We start from the raw sequence: 20,265 nt of genomic DNA on the forward strand, positions 1-20,265 counted from the left end.
AGCCTGTGACTGTTTTCTGCCAGCAAGTAGAGAATACCAAGGCTAAGAATCCAGCTTTCAGCTGACTTTCTTCTTTCTTCCAAATATAATCAAACACAGCTGAATGGCTCTGCTGGCAAGAAGAGGGTCCTCTCCTGCCTCAGAGCTTGCAGCATTACAACACCTGCACATGAGGGTGCAATTTTTGAGAGGAATTAAGCTCTCAAGGCAACCCCGGCTGCACTGTCAGGCTCACACACTGTCCCTCCACCTGCACTTTAAAACATGAGATCTGCTGCAGGAGCTGGGCTCATGCCTTCGCTGCCTTCACTCTCTAGATGGAAAAAGTAGGAATGGCTCCTGGGCCTTTCCCTTGCTACTACACACAAATTTTAATATTTTGGAAGTTGCATATAGGACATGATCAAATATAGGACTGAGCCTGTATAAGGAGGTATGGAAATTAGAATAAATAGTAACAGAAAAACAAAGTGGTTGAAATTCTCACTCAGTTTTTGAGACACCAAATCTACTATGTAGGGCCATCACAGGCTCTCCATCTGTGAGCAACACTCTTGCAAGACAACAGTACTCCTTGATGCAGCTGTGCCCTTGGATCTCTAAGTTCTTTTCTATGTCTGTACTAATTCCTGTAGAGAACCGATGCTACTTTTTTTGCACTATGTACACAGTGTGAAATATGGCCCACTCTTTCATAGAAGATCAATATGATGCACAATAAATACTGTTATTGATCTCGCAGTGGTGTAGACAACTCTCCAGCTCTATGGCATATTAATAGTAGTTAACCAGTAATTCATTTCAGGGTGGCTGGTATTTTCTTCTAAAGAAGGTGAGTACTAGGGGTCAGTTACACATATAGGTCTTTTACATTCAGTAACCTATGATGGGCTTCTGCCTTCGCTTAGCAGAGTACAGTGAAAAACACTGGTCCAGTCCTTGGCTAATGTAAACCAGTCTCAGACCATTTACTTCAATAAAGCTATGGCGATTTACACAAATTGCGGATATGCATGGCGAAATCAATGCAGAGGCCAGTATATAGATCATCTGGGAGGAGAAAGGAGAAATTCCAGGTAATTTACAGGAATTTCTATCATAATCTCTTTTTCACAGATGCAAATGTGTTTTTAAGGACACATACTGAGAAATACAAACACTGAGATTTGAAGGCTGCATAAAAGCACGGAGTATCTTCTATTCCTGCTGGTACTATAAAGGGCCAGTTTTACATCTTACTATATGCTGACAACAGTATTTTAAGTATGTCTTGGTAAGTCTCTGATACTGAGGTCAAATGATGTAGAGCCATACTATTAGACTTTCTAAGCATGTAAAACAGGGTGGGACACCAAAGTGCCTAATGAGAATGGTTACTGTACCACACAGAAATATGAGGGAGATTATTAGTCAGCTTAGGACAGATGCACACCAGGAACTGTTTTATATATCAGGATAGTAGAGCTGCATTTCAGTGTCAGGGAGCACACAGTAGCATGGTTCAATTTACTCATGTGGCATTAGACCTGATTAGTCTCCATCTGCCTGTATGTTCCAGAAAACGGATTTGTATATGCACTGTGACAATTAAGAGAATTTCACTGCCCCCATTTATTGGCACGAGTTCTTGTATAAACCAGTGGTTAACCATTTTTATTTTTTCTATGCCCACAGAGACTCTGCACGTACATGGCTCTGCTGTTGAAAATACAGAGCTGTGACTATTCAAGTAACACACTGACTGGAAGAGCAGGTAAGCATTGCCCAGGGAGTGAAGTTCAGCTACTGATACTGTAGTTTTCAATTCAGAATGACTGTTTTCACCAATGCAGTTTTAATACCTTCCTGCAAACCAGCTTCTGCAGCAGGGTCAGTTACGCCATTAAAGCACAAAATATTATTCAGTCAGGAAACACTTGCCTTCATACCTCAAAAGAATCCTGTATCTGTACCTGACAATTTCTCACTGTTCAGTACCTAAAGATTGATACACTCCTATTAGCTGGTTTAGCAATATTAAGTCTTGCAATGCATTAGTTTAGTTCAATTCATAGCTGGCTTTGAGGTCGGACAGTAGCCTTGAACAAGGCCAGTGTGAAATCACTCCCTAACAGCATAATCAGGAACTCTGGTACAATGTGTTTCTCCCACCAGACAACCATGACAGAGCTGTTTCAGATGTCAAAGAAAGCTGGCACCATTACTTTCTGCTGAGAAACTCTGCCTCCCAAGGAACAAAACCTGCATGTTTGCCCTGCCTTTCAGAGGAGTATTTCTGTTCTCTTCCCATTAAAAGTTGTGGATTATCTTTAGTTCCAGCATTGAACTTTTAGCTTGATATAAAGTTAATGTGCTAGACAATGTTCATTTCAGGCAAGGCTGTGGGGCTGTGTAATTTTCTGCCACCCCCAAAAAAGGCCATTATCTGTAATTACCCATTACCATGCATAATTATTTCTTCTATTCTGGTCTATGGCCCCCTGGACTTCATGCTGTTACAGCTCACTGCATTATCTTATCAAATTTGTTAAGGAAGCTTTTTTGACCTTTTGATCACTTGTCACAGCCTATACAAAAGCCTGCAGTAAATTGTCTAAGCATGTAGTGTGTCATTTATTATTGGTACCTTGCACAGTGATACCACACACAATATTGCACATGAACACCTTCCCTGCTCCCACTCCCTGCTTTAGATAAAATAAGAAGAGGAAAGGAAACCTCTTCAGTAGGAGAAGGAAGGGAATGAGAAAGGGCTGGAGTTTCTCAATGGGAATTTAAGGAACTTGACAGCAAAAAGCAGCTAAACCTGAACATAAAGCTCTGAAGAAGATCCCAACTGCTCTCCTCTCCAGTGTCACCTTTTCTCTTTCTCCTCTCCCTCCAGAGAGTCTATTTCATCTTGTTTTGTTTTCCCAGCTTTGTAACTTGCTGATCCCTGCTTTTTCACACAGAAGTCTGTTTACTGCTCCTTTAGTAAGCAGAACACAAATCACCCCACACCCCATTCACAGATTTGGTTAATGCAGTATAGGTTCTTGAGAGACAAATCTGGTCCAATATGGCATTCACAGGTATTGTCCTTTATGGATACTGACGTGAGTGTGCAAAGAACCAGGATTTTGTCTTCACTGCTCTCAAAGCTCCCAGAAAAGGACCAGGCAGTGATCTGCATCCCAGCACTATCTGCTTCAGCTAACAGCTTCACTGCACTACAAGTCCACATACCATATGTCCGCCTTCTTCCGAAGGGCACTAGAATTGGAGGCGACAGAGAAGCAGGGCCCTCAAGAAAACAGGAGAGCTAATGACCTGTTGTCCTGACTTTTGTCTTCCCCTTAGTCCCCTACTTATCAATATATGCCAGAGGGTGCTTTATCTTAAAACCTCTCTCTTAGGTGCCTATATGAATAAAATTCTCAACTCACATCCCTATCTGCAAAGATGTATTGAAGAAATTAGGAAACTGTAGTACAAAAAAGAGGTTTTGGTGCTTTTGAACTGCATGGTTAAATAAACTTCCCAAGAATCAGCAAATCTGAGATACTTTTCTAACATCATGACAAATAAAATGAAACATCAAGGATCAGGTATTTACTTTGGACCAAAAGTGTACAGTATGAATTTCTACTGTAGCACTAGGTATGCAGAACCATGCCTTTCAAACCTGTCAGTGAAAGCCTTCTGCCTAAAAGCAGACTGAAAAGATGCAGACTTCTAAAAGCAACCTGTAATTCAGTTCCTAAGAAATGGCTAGCCAAGGCACTGCTGTGAAGATAAAATCTTTCTCTGTGTTTCTCCAGTTTGCAGATCTCTGGTCCTTCACTGTGCTGCCTCTCAGACAGTGGGGAGGTGGAGACCACTCTGCAAGCAAGATGAGCCATCAAACACAAGTGACAAGGAGGGTCAGCAGAACAGGAGGGGACCCTGTCTTGGAACCTGGTTTCTCAGATGTATGGGGTTCTTTTACTCTGATTCACCTATGGAAAGCCACGCCTGCAGCACTCCAAATCATTTTGACCAAAAAGCTTTTCATAAAACTGTCTTTTCCTCCCTCCCTCAACTGCCAACATTACGGCCCTACCCTGAGCTGAAGCACCAAAACTGGTGGTTCTTTTTCCTTCTTGCTCAGATTACCTTCCCGAACAGTCCTGGGCAGCCAGCTGCGCTCTAATCTACTAAAGAGAGATTGAAAAGTATCAGGTACCAGCCATATCAGGCATGTAGGCTAACAGCAGCTATGTCTCCAGGTTAGGAATACATAGCATAGCCAAAACACCTTACTGACACCACACCACAGTACCTCTCCAACCCTAACCAAAAATATACACCATTGTTCTCAAAGCAGGAATGCACATTTAAAACAAACAAGGAAACAAACAAACAGAAAACCCCCATGCATGTGGTCTAACAATTCTGAGCCTCTTGCAGGCCCTCTGGCCTCTTCCTCGGAACTGAAGTGTACAAGGGCCAATCTGTTCCACCTCTTTATCACGGCTATGCCTTATCACCTGCCAGCTCCTACCATGCTTTTCACCTTGTCCCACCACGGCAAGACAAAACAACCAGTCACTGCAGCTTTCCTGCATCAGGTCTGATAACTAGGGCTGTATGGACGTCCCGAAAAATCCCTTGCGAAGTGCAGCTGCTGGACTGTGAGTTCAGCTGGCATCATCGGTGAGGAGCAGGCATAAGGGCAGCAATGTCTGCAGGCACAGGGCATGTGTCCCGGGGGCAGGAAATGGCTTTATCTGCAAGGACACCAATATCTGTGCTCTTGTGCTTCTCAAGGGTTACTTGACTGGAAGAACAATACCCAATTTCACCTGGAAGGAATTTTTTTTTTCTCCCCTCTAGGAATAACTCCGGAGTGGTCTTTGAGCAAAATGGCATTTTTCCAGTTCCACTTCTGAAAGGCTAAACCAGTTCTAAGTGGAACAACTGATTTTACCAAAACCGAAACCTGCCAGAAAGAGGCACTCTAGGATAAATGTTATGCAAAAGGGACAGCACAATTTGGGGAAAGTTGAGAGACCTCAGAATTAAGGTTATTTCCTACAGTCTTTTTTGAGCCCTATGGTGAATTCATAGGATTCTGCATCCCCAATGCTGCTGCTGTTCACAACACAAAACCTACTCCATGAAATGACACAGAACACTGGAGCTGGCATAGCCTGGCAAAGCATAAGGAATCAGAACCATCATGCTGGAGATAAAATAAAGCTTATGTAAGTGGAATACTAAAGTGCAAAATAAACTGCTGACTTTCACTCCAGCAACATTTGCCCTGGTCCTTTAATGATTCCTATGTCTCCTGCCTGAGCTCTTCCAAGTTCAAGTCCAGGTGGGTGGGTCCAAACCATGGCTACATACCCCCACCACTAGCTACAAAGAGATACCTACTGAAGGGTTTGAGCAGGGAAACAGATGTACTTCCCTTGCTCCCTCGCCTAACCTTCCACTGATTTTGGTTCAGTATTCATTTTGAGCCCACCTTCTGGTATACACCATGTTCCCAGGGAAGGACCACTAGCACTAGGTCCATGACCATCTCACCAGATTTCTATCACCACGTATGTGCCTAGAAGGACTGTGCCAGTTTTTGGTCATCCTCTTTCATTCAGTATCCCCCAGGACCACCAGCTGTGCACTGACAATGTTTATTGGGGATAGACTTCTCCACGTTTCACTTCTGGTATGGGTTAAAATGGCTTTTGCTTGCATATGAGCTGTCATCTAACCAAGCCTTCCCGCAATGCACTTGTGTCTTCTGCAGTGCTTGCTACTACTTGCACCTTTCCATCACCTACCAACCTGTGATGATGCCAGATTTCCTGCCAAGATACCAGTGGGATGATTACAGCAAAAACCAGGTTCCTGTGAGATGCGAGATGCCTCCAGAAACACCACTGTGTTAAGATTCCCCACTCAGACCCACATTTGCAAATGAATAGGATCACTCTCCTTAAAACCATGTAAAACATACAATACTGATTTTCTGTCAGTTCAGGTTCCTAATCAAGGTGTCAGGAAATACAAAAATCAAATGCAGGATTTGTGATTGCATTAGGACATCATTTCACCAAACAATTTTGTAACAATAAAAGATTACCAACTTAAAAGAGTCTTTACTCATAAACTTCTGTTAACTGATGTTGTGCGAGCATCCTTTAACAGCTGCATTTCTCCCCTTCTTGCATATTTCATTTTGCTGTGGATTGTTCCACTGTTTTCAAAAAACTGATGTCAGGCTGATGGATTTGCAGCCACCCACATTCCCACACTCATTTTTCTTGAAACACTGGCATGGTATCAGCTTTCTTTCAAGATTTAGGAATTTCCCCAGTGTTAAAGAGACTTACTGGAAATCAGAGTGGGTCAGGTTGGAAGGGACTGCAGTGGGTCATGTGGCCCACCCACTCTGCTCAGCAGAGTCATCCTACAACACATTGTACAGGATCGTGTCCAGACAGCTCTTGAATATTTCCAGGAAGGGAGACTCCACAGATCCTCAGCCAAGTTGGGGTTTTTCCTCTTTTTTTTTTTCACCTAATACTGCATGTGAGTTCTCCAGCCCTACGGATTTTCAGTTCCTCTCAGGACTGAAATGTCGCCATATCCATATACAGCTATAATACTATCAGTCCTTTTCAAAGCAAGGATCAAGAAAAATTATTGAGCATTTCTTCCTATATTCCATATGTAGAGTTATTATTCCATAATGGGTGAAATTATTGTTAACTCTGTGTGTTTCTAACACAATTTAAAACCCTCCCAATTTTAAGATTTTTGATTAATTTTAATCTTCACACAAACTTGTATTTCTAAAAAGAAAATGTGATTTGTGTGGAAAAAACCAAGGAGAGAGCAATTTCATCCAGAAGACTGCAGCTTGGCATAGTAAGTTTCTCAGTCTTACACAGAGCCCCAGTCTAGATCCAGCTAAGAGAAGCTGAAATACCTCTGATTTCAGTAGAACTGGAGAAGGCACATTTTGTTCACATTTAGTGAACACTTAATAAAAATGATCTGCTGCCCACATTTAGTATGCACCTTAACAATCCTCCTAATATAGCAAAAGAAATAAAACCTACAGAAAACAGTATTTTATTTCCACAATTAATTTAAGCTCCAGGCTTTCAATAAGACATCTACAGCAGCAAATTCAACTTTCAATGTCTTCTGTCACTGACTACAGCAGAGTAGTCCATCTTTTTATGTGAGCTGGGGGGGGGCAATGCTTGTTCTTTCTTTTCCTGCACTTTTGGTCATTGTAACACAGCTACAGTGATCTTACTCAAATCTTTATTGGCAAAAAATAATTAATGGCTTTGGAAAAGAAAATACATTCAAAATCTTTGAATATGGCTTCGACTCTGTGGAGGTGCTAGGCACTATTTTAATGCTCCAGGATATGTTTGTCCACACTGATCTGAGACACCAGGATTATCTACATATGTAAAGTTATTAGCATGTGTGACAGCTAACAGGATCAGGACCAATAAAATCGGTGCTTCAGAAAACTAGGAGCATGAGAAACAGGGACCATTTTCAATCCTCAGTATAAAAGCTGGGAGCATGACTACTGTGTGTGTGTATCTATGTATGCATGTTTACTGTGTGTGCATATCTATGTATACATGTTATTATTCACCTTGAGACACATGATTTGAGAAGGAAATTTACAAATATTTAACTCTTTGTGTTCAGACATCCAACATGCTACTGAAGTGAGTAATGGAGACAAAAGTAAAAATCAACACAACTTTAAAAAAAAAAGAAGAAGAAATTAAAAATGACAGGAAATTAGGAGAGCAAACCAGATTTCTGGACGGTGATGGAAAACAGCCCAGACACTTGCAGGGGCAAAGAAGCAAATTCAGAGGCAGAGAAAGAAACTTGGTGTGGATTAAATCTAAAGGGATTTAAGTCATTAACAAGAGATCAAAGAAAACATTAGAAGGGAGGGAAAGCTTTACAAGTGTCTGAGATAGGAGACCTTGGAGGAAATATGACTAGGATAAAATCACTATGGCTTACACTAAAAATAATAAAGGGAGTAGGATGATGGTTGGAATTAGCTGGAGTCCATGCATGGTTATAAGCCATTACAATGACAGAAACTCGAAAGGTTTCTAAAACAGACCAACTAGAAATAACAGGAAGGCTTTTTCACTCTACCTAATATGTGATGCAAAAACTAGTATCAGGAGAAGTGACAAAACACTGCAGACACTCAGCAGGCCTGAGCAAGTGAGCAAGAATCACATACATGTGCATAACTTTTGTACACAACTCTCAGTGTAGCAAGGATGCAACAACATTTGCACCCACAAAATCTGCTTCAATGCAAATGTAAATTGATCACTAATGACTGTTGTTCATGCATAACTGACAGAAATGCAGAGTGACTGGAACTACAACTGCCTAACATCTACTGAGATTCAGCTGTGCCCATTACTACAGACATCCAAATCAGCAAATAGTGGTTTATTCTGTAAGCAATAAAATAGTACTACTAAAGACTAGAGACAGCAATTAAAAAAAAAAAAAAAAAGAAAATCAGATGACCAATCTCACTGCAAAGGAAGTGAAGCTCAGTATTTCAGTATTTAACTGACTATCTGCAAGCTCTTCAAGAAAACACAAGACAGATGTGCAGGAACAGTGTTTGTTATTTAAATAAAGAAGTCATTCACAACCCTGATTAAGACTAGCAGGTACGCAAACTCAGAAGAAAGTTTGGTAAAGTTGAATGAAACAGAGGAATTAGAAGAAGTGTACAAAAAAGTATTCCTACAAAAGAAACCTTCAAAACTGCATTTTAACTCCCATGTTATTAAGTGGCAAATCTACTGCAAATGGAAAATGGGTGAACAGGCTGAAATAGGAAGTTAGTTGATAAATTAAGCAAATGAAAGCAGTCTTCAAGGTACAAGAAAGCATGTGAAACAAAATGTGAAGCAAGCAATCAAATCAGTGCTCAGTTAGGGAAGCGTGCAGTACTCCTCACTCCTCACATCTTTTCTTTAAAACAAAGAGCCCCACACATTCAGAGAAGTTAAAATAACTGTTTCAAGGACACAGAAAGGAACAAGAGGTTAGCTTCAGATAGCATAATAATGTGCCCACGGATAGTAAATTCTTAGAAATTCCTAGTACATTTTCTGCTCCTGCTGCATTCCTTATCTCAGTGTTCATAGTAACACAGATAACTCTCTAAACCTGAATGCACATATGCGTATGCCAGTGCGACAGAGAGCTTCCAAGGCACAAAGAACAATAGGATGCGCTGAACAGCCCTGATTCCTTAGGTGGTAAGAAAATCTGGTGGTAGGACACTGTACATGGCAAAGTCTGTCCAGCACACAGCAAACACTGCTTCGCAGCTATCTTGATCTAACCATAGCCCTATGTCTGGAAACCCCACGCGGTGTGAGAAAAGTTGGAGAGCAAGATGCTGAAAACACATAAAGCCCTATGATGGAAGTATTTCTGAAAATTAAAAAAGCCCTAAAAAAAGTCTACTCCAAATCCTTTGGGGAAAAAAAAAATCTCTTCTGAAATGAGAAAGAAGGATAGAAGTAACTGCTGAGCTTCCTGTGGTTTTTTTACCTCCATCTCAGGAGTGAGCAGCCTTTCTCTCTCAAAGTAAGGAAGCCTGGGTAGGTCATGATTGGTCCCTGGCACCCTTGCCTCCTTGGCACGCTGCAGAAAGCGCTCCCGAGCCCCTGCCTCTGGTGAAGACAGCCCTAGACAAGACTCGGAGTATCACCTGCACAGAAAAAGAAAAGCTATCTTCTCCAAGGTTTTTCCAAAACTGTTCACAATTCTATGTGTTTTTACACTTCCGCTGCAGCTTCACTTAGGACTGAAAGCCTGATGGGAAAAATAAAACTTCTTAATTCAGACTTTTAGAACTGCTGCTTTTTCTACTTTGTTTCACCAGTATGACAGAAATACCACTCTTCTGACAAGAGTCTGTGCCTCACTGAATAAACATGTCCAGCACTTCAGACATTAGCTCAGTTAAAACACAGGCACATACACACGTGTAGGCATGCAAAGCTGCAATAATGAGTATTACTGGAAAAGACGAGTAAGGAAAGTGCAAGCTTTGCAAGAGAACTGGAGAATTAACTGGAAACATCTAATCAGGGATGCAGAACCCTGTAACATTATGATTTATTTAAGGCAATCAAACAATGGCTAGAGGCAATGAATCATAGAGGAGATGACAAAGCTGCAGGAGATTTCCGTCATCTACTTTAACCTGCACATTGATCAGAGTTTACCCCCATATTAATCACTTGAGATCATAATCTAACACACTCCTAAACACCTCTCCTGATTATGCTTCACTTACCCCCTTGTCCTTATGCAGGTCACTCTGTTGCTAATTGCACTTCTAGTTAGGAAAAAAAGTGTCTAGTGTCTAATTTAATTTTGCCTTTTTTAGTTTCAAGCCGTTGCTCCTTGTTATGCTGTCTCAAGCACTGTAAATAATCCCTCCCCCTCCTCCATATTATTACCTCTCAAATATTTATAGACTGTTTATATCCACCCTTAGTCTCCTTTTCTACAAGCAATGCATCATTTTTGTCATCCTTCCCTCTATCCTTTCAGATTTATCTATGTCCTTTTATAATGAGATGCTCAGAACTCCTCTACTATTTTCCCAAGTACAGTGAACCCAAAGCAGCAGAGAGAAGCTGAAATGCCCACTGCTTCTTGCTTCATAGGCAATGCCTTTTCACACAGCTCAGAGCAAAACACGTTATTCTGAAACGAACTGAAAATTACAAAGCCATGGCCACCACACTGTGGAGTGCTTCATTCATTGCATACCTGTATCAGTCAGGAATTTAACAAGCCTATTAAAGACAAGTTTTATCCTACATCAAGGAAAGATTGGTCAAAGCTCCCATAATATTTACTTAGTCCAGCTTGAAAGAGATTTAGTAACTAAGAAAACTACTATACAGGCAGAAGACCACCTCCAGCAACTGCTTCCCAAAGACAAAATCTAACTTGCGCTGTGGAAATCGTGTTAATCCAAGAGAGGCAAGTCCAAGTTCACAATCTCTTACAAGAGTCACATGCAAATGTGATTCTTTTTCTGTCATCTTAACTGCAATGAACTGGAGAAAACCAGATAATGATGATGATGATGATGGATTAGTTATTCACAGGTGAAGGATGCAATACTTCTCTCTTCACTAGCTGTTACAATCCAGTAAAGAAAGGTAATGTTTAACTGTACTTCTTATTTTTGAACACAGATTTGCTGACTGTGGGAGAAGTCAGGGAAAAACACCAGGAAGCAATGGAAGAAGGTGGCAGCACCAGGAGGTAGCCAGTAACTAAAGCTGGTAAAGAAGCAGCCACGGGTGCAGCAGGAGAAAATCATCCTTAGAAAGTAGTGAGGAGACCAACGGAAGAGAAAAGAGCAGGGGGGTTGACTGGTAACCACTGCAGACCCAGCAAGATCTCTGAGGGCATGCAGCCATGATGTTAGTCCTGGCACAGGCACGCAAAGCAGCTAATGCCCCCTTCTTACTGCTCAGCCCTGCAGGGGCTGCTGCCACCTGAACTATCAATCCCCTCCACCACCTGTCAACCCCTATGATGCTAATTATTTGTTTAAAATAATCTACCATTGAGTATTACTAGGTCAAAAGAGTCAGGATTTCTATCACAGGCTTGCAAATGCTTATCAGTATTGAGGCTGGGTGAATGTCGAATTTCAGTATGTTGACTTCATGTCAAAACAAGGACACAGAAATTTCAGAGATTCACAGAACAGTTTAGTTTGGAAAGGACCTTTGGAGACCAGCTGGCCCAAATGTTACTCAAACAGAGTAACAGAGCCAGCTTCCCAGTTGGATCATGTTGCTTATGCACCACGCAGCCAAGTTTTGAGTCTCCCCAAGCAGGAAGCTTCTCTGGATAACCTGTTTCAACCCCTAAGCACTCTCACAGTGAAATGGCCATGGCAGATTTCTCATGATCAGTTGACTAAAATGAGGCTTTTCCAATGAAACTGAAATTCTGAAAGCATATGTCACTATACGACAAATACTTTTAAAGAACGTTCTTTCAATAAGAAAATTTCTTCACTTTTTTTAAACCAGGCTATGGTATCTTCTGATTATAACATCTAATTTTTTTAAATTCATCACCTAAGGAGCACAACCGCAAGATCATGACATTGATTTTTGAAATCACAACACAGTTATCAAAAAAGTAAAGAAGAGTAAAGAGTATCAAAAGAGTAAAGAAGGCCTGGTAGGGTTTTCACACTAGGGCACTGCAAATTCAAAGGGATCTTGGTGCCATCATACATTAGGCATTGTATTACTGCTGACCCCAGTATGGCCTGTATTTATGAGCATATAAAACCCATTCAATTTGTCAAAGAGTTTCAAAATGAAGGCACCACTTACGTTAGACAAAAAAGTACTATATTGTTTCTGTCATACATAATACATGTAACAAAGGGAAATAACAAATACAAGCTTACTAATCACAATTGCTGAAAATTATACGTTTGTCAGGGAGTGATACTGAGAAGGCACCTGAACACTCCTGTCATTGCACAGACAACAAGAAAACAACCACAACAGAGCATGGGAGGAGGAGCTAACATTTTGCATCATACAGTAATCCCATCTATACTGGATGCTTCTAAATTGGGCCAACAACACTACCAAGCAGCAGAAAGAAGGGGTGCTTTTCAGCACCTTCTAGGTGATGTACATTGCAGCCACTCCACTGCCAATGCCAAACATGACCTTAGTCTGTGATGAAGACCAAATATAATGACGAAAAGGTGAAATCCTTCCTTCAGCATTAGCAGCTTGCTTTTTTCAGCAAACTCTAAGGTGTTTAATGACCACATCTGCCTCCCCTCTCTGCACCCTGGTGACTTCTAACTATTAAAATGGCAGAGGCTCCGAACTGACACAGACCCCTGAAGAATACAGGTGTTATAAACTGAGCATGTCTGAAAAGCACAAGCTAAATGCTTCACCATAGTCTTTTCTAAATTTTGCACATCTGTTAACCTAACAAGATATACCTATCCTACAAAAGGAAGGACAATTACTTCAAATGCACTGGAGTAACAACTTTTGCTGCTCTGTACAATTAAATGGCCTTTTCTTTCAGAAACCTGCAACTTTTTAAGAGAAAACGCACAGGAACAAAAAATTATGTCTGTAAGACATTCTACAAATGCCCTGGGACCATGGTCTGCTCCCTTCCTTCTACCCTGCAAATTCTCAGTTTGTTTTTGAGTGGGAAGATACACTCCATCCAAAGTAAACATGCTTGACATGGTTAATGCTTAAACACCTATGTTATGACCATGGTAATTCATTTTTCTCCTTTTCAAAAACAGCATGTCACAATGGAATCTGAAGAACTGCGTCCGGTCTCCAGCTGTCATACTGTTTCTGATCTGCTAATAAAATGGATACAGCAAGCAATGACTCTCTCTGGCACTATGTCTGATTTGTGTGACTCCTTCACAAATTACTCCTCTGCTGGCAAACAATGCTCTGCGTGATGGAGTCCAAAAGAAGAACTGCTCTCATGAAGCCAAAATCCTTAGAGAAGGAACAGAATTACCACTGTCCCATCACCTCTTGCCCAATCTCATGTGAGTCATACAGGACACACTGCACTCCCAGGAGCCACTGCTTCCCCTGGGGCTTGCAGGGAACTGCTGACTCCCACCTGCCATGAAGGGTTTCACCTTCTCTGCTTGCTTTAATTACTATAAATTCCTGAAAAATCAGCACCTCAGCCTACCAACCTGAGACAATGACACTTGCTCTGATGGGGTCTCTCATTTTGCTTGCAGCTTATGGTACCAATAAAATCATAAAACAGCAATACAAGAATCCATCAAGTACCTGGTTCTGAAATAACCCAACACCTAAAGCAAGAACTTCATGTCAAATGGCAATTTCTCACCTTGAAAAAAAAATGGTTTTTTACTAAAAAAAAAAAAAAAAGGACAAGGATATTCAGGCTGTATTCCTCACCAAAGACTGTACTCAGACACCTGGTAAAGCTACCCTACAGGCGTGGATAAATGCAGAGCACTTTCTCCAGCTTCAGAGTCAGCATGCAGTCACTGGTATAAATTAAAACCCATGAGTACTTACACTGCCTTCAACAGGTGAACCTACTAAAATTATGAGGGACATAACTTTATTTATACACTGTAGTCACCTTTGAGCTAAGCACAAATGTCTGTTGCTACTCAGGTGCCTAAAAGCAAAACTGTGAACATGATTTCCTACTCATTCACAGACACTTCCATCTCTGGTGACTGTGTCACCAGAACAATGTGGACCCTGTCTTGATTCTTCACTGAAATCACATCTTCTTTCTGGAGATGAAGCTGCCTATTTCAAATGTTGTCACTCACAAACAGTTATTTAGTAGATGGTAGTTATTTAGTAAAATACTTGAGAAACAATGTATTTAAATTGCTCAAAATCCATTGTAAGAAAGATGAGTGCTCCGACCAAAAATAGTCAAGCAATTCATATTACTTTAAAATTAGGCATTTTTATGCTTTCAAGTCCTTATTTGAACATGTGAATTGCCTTAAGCTTGTATGGTCAATGTTTTTCATTAAAATACCATCATTTATTCAATTAATTAGCAGTTATGAAAATAGGATTAATAAATTAAATACTGTCATTTAAAAAACATTACAATCAAAGCTTACGCCAGTTTTGTCAACAGTAAAATTATTTCATTCTTTGGCCTTTCCGTGTAAGCAAGGATCTTCTTGTTCTCCTGAGTTACACACAATCTCTATACATTACTGAATATACTACTTTAATCTTTAGCCAGGTTTTTCCATGTCTATAGACAAAGCATGCAGTAATGCAAATACGAAAGGAGTAACTGCATCAATTCAAAGGTGACACTAACATAATGAAAACAAAAAAGCTAATAAAAAGCTATTTATTGCTTTATTAAGCAGTTCTTTCAAAAGCTTCCCAAAAAATTCCTCTACAATGGTCTGAAACTGCATGTCTGCACTAGATCCAACAAATCCATCTGACAAGACTTTTAATGGCCTGCAAAACAGAATAACATCACCTGACAGATACACACACGCACTGTCCTTTTATTAGTTAACGCAAGGCCCAGTTTAGAATCATCTGGGCTGACAAGTATATTCACCTGTATTACTGACATGTGCATAGATTATTAAAAATGAATGAAATTTCCTTCTCCTTTTATCTCTATTTGTTTGCTGTTTTTTTCTGTCTAGACACAAATAATCAATTACACCAGCTTCTTTCTTATATATCTTCAATCGCTGTATCTGCCAGGCGTAGCTAGAAAAGGGGAAAAGCAATTTGCATAGGAAAATCGTTTTGCCTACAATCTTCACTTGCCTAGCATCTTCAAGTCCCATCTGTGCTTAGCTGTGCTTTCACTGAATCTACAGACAAATACTGTTTTATGTTATTGTTTTTTTTGAGTTTTGTTTTACAAGCGTGAAATGCAATACAATAAGCTGTAGTAACAGAGAAGGACTAAATCAATATTTCGCAGTTCATCACACCATGCACACAGAACCAGTGTGCCACCACATCAAGTCACGTAAGATGTCTGCTGCTGCGGTTAATGACATTAACTATGTATTTGGCTTCTATACAGTTCTGAAAACTCTTAGTTCTGAAGAAGCTACGCAGCCAGCCAAAACCCACTTACCATGACTGTGGCAGCAGTAGTATTTTGGGACAAAGGACAAAAGCTTCCCACAATTCTCTACTTGCAGTCACACACTCTATTGAATTTTATTACAGCACCAGCCTGTATAAAAGAAATTTTGATTTTCAAGTAATAATAATCAATTAAAATATGAAAGACTGATACTGGATTCTTCCCTTATGCTCACTGTACCAATAGTACAATGCTGTTGTTGGAGAGGGGACTTTACATAACCCTGTCACTGCAAAGAGGAGAACAGGTGCCAACAGCAGCCATAAGCAGTGCTGGCCATTGCTGCCAACCATGAGCATTGCTCTGCTTTACCTGATGGCGTACTAGCTGCTGTCATGGTTGTACTTGTTGAGTGCATTGGGCTGCTGCTTTCCAGTGAGAGGCAAGAGCTGCCACCACTGTTCTTCTTAACAAACGTCTCAGGGACACTGGGCAGGGGCACTGGGTGGCTGATTCCCAGCTCCTCTTCCTGAGCTTGCTGTCTTCTTAGTGCAACCTGGGAACAAAAGACAAGACATAGTGCATGCTCTTTGGTTTTGAGCACAATTTATATTGGCAACAATGAAAGACTCAGATTCAAAGCTGGTTTTTCACTCTTAGTACTTCTGAATAGCATTGATCATAGAATCATTAAGACTGGAAAATACCTCCAAGATCACTGAGCCCAATTTTCAACCAAACACCACCATATCAACTAAACGACAGCACTAACTGCCAGGTCCACTCATTTCTTCAACACCTCCAGGGATGGTTTTTCCAGCACATCCCTGAGCAGCCCATTTCAGTGCTTGACAATCCTTTCCATTATGAAATTCTTCCTGATGCCAACCTGAACCTCCTCTGGCCCATTTCCTCTTGTCCTGTCACTGGCTGCCTGGAAGAAGAGCCCAGCCCTCACCTGGCTACAACCTCCTTTCAAGCAGTTGCAGAAGGTCCCCCCTGAACCCCCTTTTCTCCAGGCTAAACAACTCCAAGCTCCCTCAGCCACTGCTCAAATGGCTTACTCTCTAGGCCCTTCACAGAATCCAGGCAGTTGGTAAAGGAGGGTATAAAGTTATCTAAAACCAGCCCCTTTTTGTGTCCAAGCACAGATGAATAAGCCTATGAAATGCTGGTGACAGACACATCTTCCTCCACCGAGGCCAGATGAAGACTTATTACAGCTGACTACACTCCCCCAATACAGCTGCTCCTGGGACAAGCACACTGTAGAAAGTGTAGCCAATAGCCTCCTCTCTGCTGATACGCAGATGCTGGGGTTAAGAAGTTAGTCTGCTTGCAGGGTTCTGCTGTGCTTCTTATCAATATAAAGCAGATGTTCAGGAGGGCTTATACCTGCAATCTGCTGCTCTATCCAGGTTCTCCTGCTAGGTTCCCTGCTGGCTCTTTGTTGGAAATGTTGTCCTTCAAGGAAATTTCAGCATACAGTACATTGTATGCAGAGAGCCATTATGGAAGAAGCATTGCAAATGACCATTAAAAAAAGGGTAATATAAATAAAGAGTACCATCCTGCAAGCATCTCAGACAGCATCATACAGATTGCAGATATCTGGGCAGGCCTGGAGAAGCTGGAGCTTCCTATTTCTTTCCCAACACTAACCATGTCCCAAAGCCTAGCTGGCACTGGCCAAGCTCATAGGCACTACACAGTCTGGACATGGGTGCAGCCAAACCATATTCATTGCTTACAGACAGCCCCTTCTGCCTCATCTGAACTAGATCTATTTAGCACATCTGTCCACCCATGCAATACATGTCTAGGAGGTATATATGACACTGCTACAGCTGCCTATCCTGCTACTTGTCAGGTGATTGATTTCCATCTTTATTCGAACCTTGGAAATCTGTTCCAGATTACAGATTGGGATCATGGGCTTTTCTTGCCACAAATTCTCCTGCATATCTTGGACAGGACTTCCCTATATTTCCATGTTCAACAGCAACACTTTTTCCTATCAGAGATGTATAATACTAATAGAAATTAGTATTAGCCCTTGCAATAAGAGACATCCCAAACAGAAGGTGCAGACTTGCAAACACCACTGTAACTTTGACTTCACAAGCCAATAACCTTGACCTGTAAAATTCCACCAGCATCAAGAGGCTTACTGCAGAAATATATCAAAAGGGGAAAGACAGACTTTCAATGTCTAACGCCTACACAGATAAGGTTTAGCTAGGGAGGCTTTCAAAGCCACTTTCAAATAGGAGGCAGGGAAGAGAATACCCCCAGGAAGGCCATCACCAGAGCCTGATGAGCAGCAAAAGAGTCTGTTTTGGGAAGGACTTGCACGGGGAACACAGCACTTTGTGCTCCCTTCCCCGAAGCAAACAGCAAAGGGTTTCACTTGTATTATTCCATGGTTCACACCAGACAGAAAAAATGCATGTAACTCGGGCACAGCAATTTCTGGACTGCCATACCACCAACAAGAAGAAATTGTTTCAATGAACGAAAACTCACTCCCGCTGAGTTCTGAGGACGTTTTATATACCTGCACTGAATAATAGAATAAAAAAAGTGTGGAAGAATTTAATCCGAGGCTGCTTAGGTTTTCAAAAGCTGTTATCCCGATACACACTTTACGCGGGATCACGAAGCGCTGAGCGCTCAGGAGCTGCAAATGGATGGGTGGGTCTGGTATCTCTGCCCTTATTCGCACAAACACCTTGTCAGCCTGCAGGGGATCATTTGCACTAACGAGGCCGTGTAATGCTCCTCGCGGAGCTGAAGTACTCCAGCAGCCATTACACACCCAGGACTCCTCTTAGAGAATTTTGCAAGATAAAGATCAAAATGGCTAATACAGCCCTACACCGACAATGCCAGAGAGTTGTAACTTCAGCAACGCTACCCAACGAAAAAGTTAGTTCTACTCTCAGCAGGATGCCGGTAGTTTTCTTAGCGCTCAGAATACGAAGCCCTCGTTTAGATTTAAGATGATGCACCCACCCAGCTATTTGCAAAGCTACTACATACAAAACTTGGAACAATGCCGTTAAAAAAACCCAAACAATAAAAAGTTAGCAATGCGCTCAAGTAAAGCCACCCAGCATCAGGAATCGCAATTACACCGAATCTGAAACCACCACCGCAAAACATACTCGATAAGAAACTAGTTGGCTAGATAATTCATTATCTACTAAAAAGCAAGCTGGAAAACGGCCACTGACGGTAGCTTAGGTCCCGCTCTATGCAGATTCCACGGCCGCCCGGGAGCTGTCCACCGGGCTGGACTGTACCCGGCTCGGGGCGGCGCGGTGCGCTCGGCTGTGCGCAGCTGAGCGCACACCGCTGCCGCTCGCCACGACTGCAATCCCCCGCGCCTCTGGAGCATCTCCAATTTTTAATGAAAAAAAAAAAAAAGAAAGACAATTAAATAACTTAAGAGAAATTCAGCGAAAAAGTCTCGCTAACATAAGAAGGCGGCGGTGTAACTCCTGACTCCAGTCCGGGACGAGGCTACCCGCGGCCGCGGTCTCGCAGCACAGCGCAGCTCGGCGCGGCCGCTCGGCCCCGACGGGCACGACACCCCGGCGGCGGCAGCGCGGCGGGCGGACAGCCTACCCCGCTCCGGGCACTACTCACCTGCGCTGCCATGACGCGCTGCCGCTCGGCGATCAGGCTGCACTTGTTGCACTGGCAATCCCGCCACATGCAGAAGCGTTTGTGCCCTTTCAGTGGCGAGGAGTAGCCGTGGTTGCGGCAGCGGGCACACTTCGGCAGTCGCGGCCGCTTCTTTCCCGCTGCGGTGGCGGCCCTGTCCGCCGGGGCGGCCGCCATGGGGGCCGCCGCCTTTCCGAAGCTGCTTGCCTTGTCCCCCGGGCCCGCGACGTCCGGGGGCTTGCTGAAGGCCGGGGTGTCACTGGGCATCGCAGCGGGCGGGGGGCAGCCGGGCGAGCGGTCGGCGCGGTCCCGTCCCGTCCCGCCACCCCGCGCGTTTTGGCGGGCAGAACCCGGCGAGCGTTGCCCCTCCTGCCGCGCCTCCCCCACCCCTGGCTCCGGGGGGTCCGTGCGACCGCGAAAGCCTTGCTACCCCGAGGGAGCGGCTGCCCTTTCCTCCGCGCTCCTCCCTCCCCCACCAGGCCGGCCTGCGGCGGTAAAGGCGGGCCGCGTCCAGGCGGGTCCCGTCGGATGCACGGCGGGACGGGGGTGGGGGCTGGCCCGGCCCGAAGCCCGGCCGCGTGGCGGAGGTGCCGTGGGGCTCGGCTCGGTGGCGCTGCCCGAAGGTACCGCACACAGGACGCCCAGAACCCCGTTCGGGGACGGCTCCGCGGCCGCCCTGCGGCCTCTCCCACCCTCCCTGCCGGGCAGCGGCCAGCGCAGGCCGTGTCCGCGGTGGGGATGCCCGACGAGGTCTGAGACAGCAAGGCGGAATCGATGCGGAGAGGCCATTTTTAAGCCCAGTGGTCCTCTGGTTGGGCAGGTCTGGTTTGGGCAGGCGACCAACATGGCCTGGCCCAGTGCGACGCCCAAAGAAAACACCCAACTTGCTGCGCCTCAGCT

General features: G+C 43.2%; 1 protein-coding gene across 1 annotated transcript in view; it reads right to left on the reverse strand.

Annotated features, from left to right (window-relative positions):
- The window catches only part of DMRT1 (doublesex and mab-3 related transcription factor 1), a 60,772-nt gene extending 40,813 nt beyond the window's left edge, over positions 1-19,959 (reverse strand). The window contains exons 1-2 of the mRNA XM_085041991.1: positions 19,348-19,959; positions 16,069-16,252 (exon numbers count right to left, since the gene is read on the reverse strand). Of these exons, the coding sequence (XP_084898117.1) occupies positions 16,069-16,252; positions 19,348-19,632 (469 nt within the window). The 5' untranslated portion in view covers positions 19,633-19,959. The remainder of the gene's footprint in view (positions 1-16,068; positions 16,253-19,347) is intronic.
- Between the last annotated feature and the right edge of the window lie 306 nt (positions 19,960-20,265).

The sequence above is a fragment of the Lichenostomus cassidix genome, chromosome Z, assembly GCF_008360975.1.
Source record: "Lichenostomus cassidix isolate B80296 chromosome Z, HeHo_3.0, whole genome shotgun sequence".
Taxonomy (NCBI): Eukaryota; Metazoa; Chordata; class Aves; order Passeriformes; family Meliphagidae; genus Lichenostomus; species Lichenostomus cassidix.